The sequence below is a fragment of the Populus euphratica genome, unplaced genomic scaffold (genome assembly GCF_000495115.2).
Source record: "Populus euphratica unplaced genomic scaffold, PopEup_1.0 scaffold239.1, whole genome shotgun sequence".
Taxonomy (NCBI): domain Eukaryota; kingdom Viridiplantae; phylum Streptophyta; class Magnoliopsida; order Malpighiales; family Salicaceae; genus Populus; species Populus euphratica.
The window spans coordinates 29,007-40,709 of NW_011500120.1; the positions used below are offsets into that span (position 1 = coordinate 29,007).

The 11,703-nt window shown below is 34.6% G+C and overlaps 1 protein-coding gene and 1 long non-coding RNA gene across 3 annotated transcripts; one reads left to right on the forward strand and one right to left on the reverse strand.

The window, feature by feature from the left end:
- Positions 1-2,298: 2,298 nt before the first annotated feature.
- On the reverse strand, positions 2,299-2,527 carry LOC105110058 (uncharacterized). Its single transcript, XR_839394.1, has 2 exons — positions 2,446-2,527; positions 2,299-2,411 (listed from the first exon to the last, which is right to left on the reverse strand). It is a non-coding gene; the product is annotated as an uncharacterized LOC105110058 (long non-coding RNA).
- A 294-nt stretch (positions 2,528-2,821) lies between these two features.
- On the forward strand, positions 2,822-6,226 carry LOC105110056 (uncharacterized). 2 transcript variants are annotated; one of them, XM_011004958.1, is made up of 6 exons: positions 2,822-3,162; positions 3,683-3,854; positions 4,017-4,193; positions 4,277-4,360; positions 5,253-5,334; positions 5,568-6,226. In XM_011004958.1, exons 1-6 carry the CDS (start codon positions 2,846-2,848, stop codon positions 6,026-6,028), a joined length of 1,293 nt encoding a protein of 430 aa, XP_011003260.1. In that variant the 5' UTR covers positions 2,822-2,845; the 3' UTR covers positions 6,029-6,226. The 2 variants fall into 2 exon arrangements, with proteins under 2 accessions (XP_011003260.1, XP_011003261.1); XM_011004959.1 differs by having other exon boundaries at positions 3,686-3,854.
- Positions 6,227-11,703: the final 5,477 nt, after the last annotated feature.

An 11,703-nucleotide genomic window follows, 5' to 3' on the forward strand; every position in this document is an offset into this window, starting at 1 on the left:
GGGGGGGGGGGCCTGCCACTGATGTGAAAAAGAGTTGTTCTAGATTGATTGCCCATGGGGTATACCACAAGCATAGTCTTGCTAGTTGCCACTTGGTGCATCTGTGGAAGCCTTGAGAAAATAAGCTGTAACCAAGAGCTGTTGGAATTGGTAGTGGCAAAAGCAAAAGGGCATCACTTTCAAGATTTGTAAATGATTTTTTTTTATTTTTTCTTTTACTGTTTGATTGAAATTTCTTTTGACAAAAACAACAAGATTTGCTGTTGTTTATGAGAAACTCAGCTCGAAGATTTGATGTTACTGGACTCGAATCACATATTGATTCCAAATATTTTTTAAAGATAAAAAAACCTTATTTTAATTAAAAAAAATTTAAAAATAAACTTCTAATCAAGTTTTATTTTAAATCAGCTCAAGTTTTTATCAAGTAAGTAAAGATTATATTATTATTATTATTATTTTTTAACTCGGATGGGATTAGAACAACCCAATGTTATACTTTTGTTACAAAGAATTTCATGAGCTTGCAACAAGCTGTAATAATGTTAAGATCATAAAGATGAATAGATAGACAAATAATTTGAAGCATAAACATTGTTGCCAGGTCATAAATATTTATGGGATAGTGTCGAGGTGCTTGCGTGGATCCACCCTTAGAATTAGGAAGAGGAAGACAACACACAACACTCCTTGGAAGGAACGTTTGTCTGTTCAGAAATCTAAAAAAAGAAAAACAAAATCTTAATCAGATGAGCATTGGACAGCACGATATCATAGAAAATTATCAAGTACACGAACTGAGGCAAACGTGAAAAACAAGAGGTCATCAGCACTTGCGGGCATCTGACCGCACAGCGAAAAGGATGATTCTTCACCTATTTTATTTGGTCCCTCTACTTGTATCATTTTTTAATATTCGTCCCTTTTGTTTTTTAATTCATCACTGTATAGCATGATCAATGACAAACATCTCTCCATCCACTCTTATTCATTGTTATAAAACTCGATCTAAAAGACCTGAATTAGATATCGAGAGAGAGTTGAATCAAAAATATTTTTTTAAAAAATAAATTAAAACTACATTATTTAGATCAATTTTTTTCATAAAAATAATTAACTAGTTAATAACTATATTTTAATCGGGTTATGTTTTGATAGATTAAGTTATTAGGTCAACTTGATTTTTTAATCAAGTTAGCCAATTTTTCTTTTAATTTTTCTTTAATCTAGACTAATTAAGACCCAAGTTGACTAATCTCAATTAAATTTGGTTAACAAATATCTTTTGGGATTTTTTAAGAAATGTAGTTAATGTTAATTATTATTAATTAAATAAAATAGACATGAATTTTAAGTTTATTTTTTTTTTGAAAAAAGAGATATTGAGTCAAAGATCCAATGATAGATAATTCATAAGTAGATAATGTTAAGCATGTAGAAATTTTAAAATTCAAATTATTTATTTATTATAACATCTAGCAATCATTAATTAACAGTTAAATATGTATCTAGACTCTAGACCACCCTCATTTCATTTAGTTTTTTTTTATAATATAATTTAAATTTTAATAACAATACTTAATTTATTAAGCAAGAACAGATAATACTTATGAAAAAAAATATCAACAAATATGAGTTTGTATTCATTGAATTTTCTCACAATTGATTCTCTTTTATGGAATGAAAATGTGTTTTTTTTATAATAAAATAAAAAGAAATTAATTTTCCTTTATTTTGTTTCTTAGCCTTATAGATAACCAAGTTGGTAAAAAAAAAGGAACAAAACAACTATATTTTATATTGATAATTAAATATGTAGTTGTAAAATCCTAATAAGATATCAACTCGGAATAAGATTAGATCACAAGTTAGAAGAATTAATTTTTATTTTTTAAATAAATTAAAATTGATAAAAAATTCAAAAAACAAAATAATGAGTCGTGAGTCTTTATAAACTGGTCAACGTAATTTTTTTTTTTTTTAATTTTATTGTTGTTCAACTTGGACTAGATTAGATTTCAAATTAACTTACAGGCTGGTTTAGGTTTTGCAACTGTGATTGATTGATAATGGAATGAAAGAATGAACATAAGAAAAGTAACTATATTAAAAAATATAAAAAATAGAAGGACTAAAATTGAAACCTCACAGCAAACCAGCAAGGAAACAGTATTACGGTATTACCTAAAAGAAACAGTGTATGTAGTGTGTCATATCCATTTTATGCCTTCCTCTATCCTACATACAGGAGGGCGGTGTGGTGTTGGTAGATAAAATACATAACTAAATTCGTTCTCAACCAGTGGTTTCTCTCTTTTCCTTTCAAAGGGTGGCCTTATGAGTGCCTTCCATGCTTCCTTTCCTTTTATAAACTTCAATAATAAGAGGTGCTTTCTCCTCCAACGAACAATGTCTTGGCTTTCCGAAGTTTCTCTCAAAGAACATGGTGACATGAACCCAACACACCTCTTCTCTTATCCACACGCATAATCTTTTATTATCACCCCACCACTCATGCCTCCATCATCTTCACAAACAAACACGAACACGAACAGTCTTTTATTCCTCTTCTTGCCAAATTCATGTGATATTTCTTTCTGGGGCTTGATATTTCTCCGTCTCTCTAGAAACCCTTTGTTGTCTGTCTCTTGAATTATCAATTTCCTTGATTATTTGATTCAAAGGCTGAAACTTTTGGTACCAAAAAAAAAAAGAGATTGCAAATTTAGAGGTTTTATTGGCAGCCCATTTAGGTTTTGTAAGTTTATGTGATGTTATGGCCTTGATTGAGGCCTTACATGAGGTTTTAGAGAATCCCTCCTCAGTGTTACGGGTATGTACAGAAATGGTGGGACTTTTAGGTCCATTGTGGGTAGCTTTTTTTATTGGTTTAGTGCTTGGATGGTCATGGAAGCCAAAATGGGTGACCAGGGAAAGTGACAAATTGACTTGCTGTGTATCAAAGATATTGGATTCATCGTTGCCATCTTCACCTTGTCGGTCTTTGATGTCTCCATTGAAGACTTTTGGTTCTTTTTCACAGTGGAATTCATTCATGTTGAGGTCCTCAACCTGTGATGGTTCTTGGCTTGTGGATAACAACAACAATTTAGTGCATCAGAATCTGTCTCCTGTGCCACCTACAGAATATGAAGATTGCAGGTACCTTCCCTTATCAAAGTCTCGTAGTTTTCATTACCAATAAAATATTAAGCAATCTTTGAATGAATTTAGAAGTTTGTTAGTGGTCTTTGTTTTGTCGTTTGCTAAATAAGGGATAAAGCTTTCAATCATTTTTTGGAATTGAAATTCGTAATCAATTTGATTAATTGATTCTAAAGCATTAGACATTCACAACATATTGTCACATCTGTTCTAAACGTAGGGTTATTTTTACCGTCATGGCAACTTAGTGAGAACTTTGAATCTCTGCAGATACTAAAATTGGATGAGGCAGGAAACAAGAAAAAACACATAGGATTCAATTTGATAATACGTTGCAGTTTCGTAATGATCTCATGCTTTATGATTCGTTTATAATTATCAGTTGTTGAGGTTGACACACAATGGAAACTTTGTCTCTATAGGATGGACAAAAAATGGTTTTGGATAATTGGTAAAGGAAAAATTACATGAGCCTAATTTGAGGCGAGTAAATAATTTCTTCTTAATACTTGTCTAGCAGATCGCGGCTGAATGAAGAGCAGTCTAATGTTGCTAGCCAAGTCACGGAGGGGGATTTAGAACACTTATACCAGCTTGTTGAGGTGAAAGATGGAGGTCCTACTTGGATGCATATGATGGATCGTTCCACCCCAACTATGACTTATAAGGCATGGAGGAGAGATCCCAAGGTAGACTTTTTTCTCTTATTCAAACAGTAATTTAATCTAACTGCTGTATCAGCTCTCGAGGTTCAGTTTGGTTGGAATTTCTGCAACTTTCTTCCATACAATCAGATATATTTCGAATATATGTCATCTTGTTGATCAGTTCTTGTTTTCATGGGCTGTTAGACTGGTCCTCCCCAATATCGTAGCAGCACTGTCTTTGAGAATGCCTCGCCAGAGATAGTGAGAGACTTCTTTTGGGATGATGATTTCCGGCCAAAGTGGGATGACATGCTTTCTTATTCTGCAATATTAGATGAATGTCCCACTACTGGGACTATGCTAGTGCATTGGATGCGAAAAGTGAGTCTTCCTTTCATATGTTCTCATTCATAGCTTCTCATGGATTTATGTGCTCATCCCTTCCCAATGGCTTGTGTTGGCAGTTCCCTTTTTTCTGTAGTGACAGAGAATACATAATTGGTCGGCGAATATGGGAATCAGGCAGATCTTATTACTGTGTGACCAAGGTATGAAACAGGAGTATGTTATTCTATGTACAACAATAATAGCATCAAGTAGGATCTATTTAGTGACGATCTCAGTTTTTGTGGGGCCAAACATGGAAGATGAGTTCAGCTATATGTAATGTAACAATGGTCTAATCAAGCCAATCAGCTAGGGCTGCCAATGCTAACTAAGTATGCCTGATCTTCTTAACCCTCCATTTTGAATCTCCCCGGCCATTGGGTACAATTAAATAATTGATCGCAGTGTAAGCAGAGATGTGCTTCCCTTAGTGCATAATTCTTATCTTGGTGTCACATGTAAAGAGAAAGTAAAAGAAAGGATTGATGAGATATATTTGTGGAGGAAGCATTTGAAGCATTAAATAACCCTGTTTATGAATAACCCCGTTTATGAAATACTAGTGTCCTAGGTGATGATATAGAGATTTGACCATATAAAATACTCGATTCTAGACCCTTGTGAGCTGATTGGGGGAAATTGACAAATTATTTACTTGTGTATGTTTGGGGGATTAAATTTAATGAAGATTGTACCAGCAAGGAGTGAGCATCTAAGAGAATGTTTGGTTTGTAATGATACATAAAATGGTAGGGATGGAAAAGACTTGTTCCTTTTGGTTATGAGGGAGTTCCCCTCGGTCTAAGTTCAGTACTCAGCATTCTTCGAGAGCTACATTTTTGTATTGCTCCCAGTCATAATCCTTTCCTAACACAGGGAGAGACTTAACATTGTACTGAAAGGTCTTGTGGAAAAAGACCTTTGGTAACAAAAAGGAGCATCCGGCAATCTCATCTATTGGCTATTTTATTATTTTTGCTTGTTCTCTTTTGTAATCATCAGTTAGATTTTGGACGTCCAGTATTATTGACTACTTTTCCAAACAAATCTCAGGGAGTACCCAGTTCTTCTGTCCCAAGGCGAGATAAACCAAGACGTGTTGACCTATACTACTCAAGTTGGTGCATTCGAGCAGGTAGGCTGTAGCTTCTTTCTTTCTGCCATCAAATTGAACAGTCCCTTTATATTTCAGCTTGAAACAGCTCTTCAGGTTCAAGTTACCAGAACATTGGGCAATTGCTTTGTCCCCTGAAGATCTAGTCTGTAAATTAGAGAGTGAACCTACAATAGCTTAAGTGTTTGTGCTATTATTTGCTACGAGACTCAGAATAGAGTGACAACTAATATCTTTTAAATTACACTTGGCAGTGGAATCAAGGAAAGGTGATGGCCAGCTGACAGCTTGTGAGGTATTACTCTTCCATCATGAAGACATGGGCATCCCATGGGAAATCGCTAAGCTTGGAGTGCGGCATGGCATGTGGGGAACTGTCAAGAAGGTTGAGCCTGGTTTACATGCCTACCAAAGAACAAGAGCATCGGGAGTAACACTTTCTCGGCCTGCTTTCATGGCTCAGATTAACACCAAAATAAATCCAGAGTTGCTGAGATCCTTGGGAGATGATGAGGGTTTGTCAGAGACTGAAGCAGCAACTGCTCCTGAGAAATCTTTGGGCAGGAACATACCAAAGCTTTTGATTGTTGGTGGAGCTATTGCACTCGCATGCGGTTTTGATAAAGGACTCTTGACCAAGGCATTTATATTCAGTGTGGGAAGAAGGTTTGGAAACATGGGAAAGAATGCAAAATTGAATGCTGGAAGTACTTGAAAGTTGAAAGCCATTATTTTTCACAATCCAATTTGAGAGATGCTCTATTTTTAACCTCGTTTCACTCTTCCCTTTCCAATGGTCGTGGGAGGTTATAACTTTGTATGATACTTCAGAAACATAATTATGTTATGAGGATGTATATACTCAAGGCAGATATTTTCTCTGCAAGCAATGAAACGACAGAGTTCATAGTCTGTATGTTTTCTGTTCTACAAGATGTTGTAATTGTTTACTTTTATCAGTCTCGCCGTATCCCTCATTTTGCAGAAGTATTTGTTGGCATTAGTTCATCTGCTTTGTTGGCAGAGCTTCTCTCATATTATCAGTTAAAAACAACACAACAAAGCAGCAAATTAACCTCACAAAATGACAAGTTACATGGGAGATATCCCTCCTCTGATTCCCTCCAATTCAACCTCTTTCATTACGAACATGTTTGGCAACGAGGTTGCGTCTGTGTTTTATTTAAAACATAGAGGTAACCTGTTTAGTGAACAAAAAAACACATTTTACTATGTATGGATCCCATGTTTTTTCACGTCCGAGACGCAGAAAAAGAAGAAGCAGCATTTTGCTGCTTTGCGCACACTGTTCACGCTAATTTTAATTAGCGTGAACACTGTAGAACACACTGTTCGCTTGAAAAATAATGAACAGTGCAATTCTCTTGCACTGTTCACACATTTTTTAAAAAAAAAACTAGTTTAAAGTAAATTAAATTTATTTGCATTATGATGTGAATAATATTTTTTTTTCTTGAAAAACTAGTATATAGTGAATTAAATTCACTCGCACTATAATATCAATTTTATACCTGATAATATTTTATCTAATTTTATTACACGCTCAAAATATTATGAAAACTGTAGTTTTTATCGGATAAATTTTGTACATAATAGAATTATAAATAGTTTAATGGAATAATAAAAAATATTTTATATAAAGTATTATTTATTTTATGATGTAATAGGAGTAATTAATTCTACAATATTTAAATTTAAAACGATCAATATTAATATATATTTTTTAAAATTATTTTATAATCTTAATTTCAAAAGCATTTTTAATCAAACACATTAAACTACTTTTTCTTCAACCTCAATTTCAATCATAGTTTTAACCAAACACATATTTTTTCAAATCAACTTTAATTAAAAGTACTTTTTATAAAATAATTTTTTTCAAACCACAACCACAACAGCTACCACAATATCAAATACACTCTACATCATCAGAAAACGTTTAGACTTAAAAGGTAGCTCTTTAGCAAGTGCCATGAATGTCTAATCCATGTATGACTAGCTATAACAGTAGTGGTAAATAACTATTTGGAGAAAGTTGATTTCCATTGTTAATCATTAATAACTAACAGCCACCCCTGCAGGCAGCACTGGAGCTAATTAACCACAAAAACCAAGCAGAACGGTGACATATTAATGTTTCAAAACAGTTTAAACCATCCTGTTGAGGTGCTAATTTTGGCATCTCACTGGCCTTCTTCACCTCTTTCACTTTTGCCACCATGTTTTCAGCAGATGCTCCCATTCTGCTTCCCAAAATCCTGAACATAAAACAATTTAACGTAATTTAGCTTGCATTTTTTCACACAAAACAAGGACTAAAACTACATGATGAAGGAAAATAAGAGAAATGTATGAAGGGACTTGTGAATTACCTAAGCTTTGGAGTGGCTTTGGTCAAAGAAATAAATCCCTGCTGCAGCAACAACAGCTGGTACTGTCACAGAAACTGCACCCATTGCCATTTTTCCATGTTATTCTTGAATACAATGGCCTGCAATGATACAGCTTCTATATGGAGAAACACTGAGGGGTTAAGGTGTTAAATCACAAAGTGTTGATAGAATTTTCTGACAATCTTATTTATCAATGATGCGAGATATATATACAACGAGTATATTGCTAAAATTATGCTGTTGTTACAACAGATATGCTATACTAATGATAATTACAAAATTCTGTCCCTAATAATGGAAGATAATCACTCCACTATAGGAGATAATTAATCAATCCTCTTCGATGGGACGCATGGATATCACACATGCTTAGCTTGTTACGACAACTTGTAAATACTTCGATGAATATTGCTTTGGCAACATCTACAAGTTGAAATTCTAACTTTACAAAAGGAATCTATATAAGTTCACTGGAAAATTTTATCATGAAAACTTTACTCCAATGAATTTATATGGTTTAAGAATATAGTTAGAATATTATAAATTGTTAATGGATCATCTAAACTTCTAGAATATTGATTATCTTGCTATATTATATCATCGATTAGTTAATACAAGCTTGACTTCGAAACAAGACAGAGAATGAGTTTTTTACTTATTATATAATCATACATATAATTTTTTTTTTCAAAGATGATGAATCAATAATTAAAAAAATTTATTTGATAAAAAAACATAGTAAACAACTTAGATAATTGTTTATTGTATTTTCATTAAAGGTATAATATGTATTATAATGATAAAATTAACTTATTATATACTCCTATCTTGTGTACTTATTTTATTTTAATATAACAAAAGTCCATCTAGTTTTTAAATCCTGGATTCGTCGCTGCATCTAACGCCGGGACAAGATCAGACGTCAGGGTAATGCTTTCTCCTTCCTGTCGTATGATGTGAAGCTCGACATGCCTTGGACTCAAACTTTACTATGATTTCCTGACGAGAAAATCTATGAAGGTAGCCATATATAAAAGTTGTGGGTTCTTTCTGAAATTGTTTGATTTGTCTTCTGATGAAGAATTATTCTACTATTGGTCCAAAGAACCCTGTGACTCATGAAACGAAGGTCGTTCCTCTGCATCGGATTTGGATTTGATTAAAAAACCAATGATTACAAGATATTCATATTCTTCTAATCTTAGAAGATGAAGGAGAGCATCTCTGTCACCTAAGAATTTGAAATATATAGCCCGAGGAAGGATTCTTGGAAAGAACTTGATGACACATTAGCGGTGTCATCACATAAACCCTACTGCCGGCAAAAGTATTGGAGCATCATGTCATTGGTATAAAGATGGTTATTCAATTGTGACTAGAGCAGCGAAACATTCAAGACAACACCCCTGCCGCTCGATGATTGCATTATCGGCCTCCCCAACTACAGCAACCCTTTTGGTATTTGAACTGAAATTTTCGCGCTCAAGGAGTCAATTGCAGGGATGCGGGAAAATCTTTCTCTTACAAATACGAAACTGGTTTCATGTTTTGTCATGTGATTAATAAGCTTTCTAAATCAATCACATTGAATTGACAAACCCTACATATGGACTACAACAAGTCGTCTTAGGGGTATGCACACATCTTTACGATCGCAAAATCTTAACCACAAACCAAAATAACGAGAGCCTCACAAGTCACAACTCTTTCCTTTGTCAAAGGTTTCTCAGGATTTTGGAGAAGAAAATTGAGTACGAACATACACGATGATTGATTTTTTGCCTGAAGATTTGGTGATTTGTATCTTAACAAGGCTGCATGTCAGGTCTTCCATAAGGTTCAGGCGTGTGCAAATCTTGGTACACTCTCCTTTCTAACCCAAATTTTATTTACAGAAATCATCTTTTTAACTATGATGATGATTTGAAAATAAAAATCCATCGTCTCCTTATTAAACGCCGAGACAAAATCAGTAAGGATTTTCTCCTTCATCTCGTATGATCATCATAAACTTGATGTCTTTTGACTCAAACCTTACCGAGCCATTGTATTTTTAGATATATAGAAGTAGAAATTGTGGGTTCTTATTATGGTTTGATTTGTCTTCGTATTCTACACGGTTCGTGCAGCTGCTGCGGCCACACCTTCCTGGTGTCTGGTAATGAATTGTTTGCCGGCATTGGATTTGGTTTTACTTCAAAAACCAATAATGTCAAGATAATTAGAATTCTTCTAATCTGGGATTTTGCTGATTTATACTGGTGGACTCGTAAACATGAAGTAGAAATATGCTGCCTGGGGAAGGGCTCGTGGAAAAAACTTAATGTAATAGTGCCGGGCACAATCAAATCAGTACCTTAATATTTATTATCCTTCTAACAACTTTCCCCGCAAAAATGGATGTGTCACTGCTCTGTAAAGGGTAAAGATGGCTGTCCAGTTGTGTTGTCACTTGATTTCAGCAGTGAAACACTCAGAACACCATCTCTGCCAGATGAATGCGCTATCAGCCGCAACTACGATGATATTTATAAGAAATCTGTGCTGTTGAAAGAGTCAATTACCATGGTCCTTGTGTGGATTCCCAAGTTTCATTGGAGAGTGGAGATCAGAAACTCCAAGATCAGAGCAATTCATAATTGATATGTAATTGACAATTCCTATCCCTCCTCAATACTGTCTTCTATTTATTTACTAACGAATCTATTCAATCACTAAGAAACAGCTCTGAGTTTTATTAATGAATTTATTTCGATCATAAAATTGAATTAAAGATGCTCAATATATACAAAAATCAGTGAAGAATTGAAGGCTCAGTATGGAAGTATTGTCTCAAAACAGTGAACTCCATCCAACTCCAGAGCAAACCGTGGTCTCCTCTTCTGTTGCTGTAATGGCTTGTTAATGCTTGCAGGAGGTGATTTCGACGATGCTGATGACTTGTCCTTGTTCCCTGCAGACATCACGCTCTTCTTCGTAGACTCAACGGCTGGCCTGTTCCCTTCTTTGGGAGCGCTGAACGAGAAGTTGAGCTTCTGTCCAAATGATTCTGCACATAGGGCATCAAATGAACTGAACATAGACATCATCATGATTGAAACTCAGATCAAAGAAGTGGGCTCGGTTTATTTCTTCTTCTTTTGCTACAAAAACCAAGCAGCCAATCAAAGATTGTATTCTTAAGGCTCGACAGGGTTTGTTTTTTGAGATTTCAAGGAAAAGGGCTCTTCTTCTTCGAGGGTTTCTTGATTCGACTGGATTTGGATTGAGAGAGGGAGAGGAGAGATGATGGGTATATAAAGGGTGAAGGAAATCCTAAATTCCTAGAAACATCTGGAAAGAAGGTAGGTAGGAAGGAAGGAAGGTGGTGGAGGTCGACTTGGTCAAGTAATGATTTGCAATTTGGATAAAGATATTTCCACCGTCCATTGGTAGCTGGGCACCTACAAGATGACATGCGCGGAGGGCTGAGATTGAGGTCAACATTATTTATTTAATTAATTGATGTCTAGGAGTGGACATTAGGACATGATTTTCCAAGCTCCATCATCTGTAGAGCCGATGGGACTTCTCTGGAGGGAGCTGGGAACTCCCCTCGTGCGTGAAGGATCGAGGAAGGTTCGGTCGTGTTGATGAGGTGGCTTCTACCAGTGGAGGTTGGGTTTGGACAAGCCACGTGGATGTCCACTTGTCTTGTTAATGAAATTTAGTTAGATTCGTGGAGGAGAATGGAGATAGGATATATCTTGTCTTAATTATATTATTTATTGATGGGTTGATTTTTTTTAGTGATTATCTTGCTGTTTAGAAATATGTTAATGATTATTTTTTATAATAGTTTTTATTTAAAAATATTTTTTTATTTTTAATATTAGCATATTAAAACTAAAACGATTAAAAAATACTAAAATATTAATTTAAAGTAAAAAAAATAAATTTTAATAAAAAAATGTTAAAACTTACTCCTAATATCAAC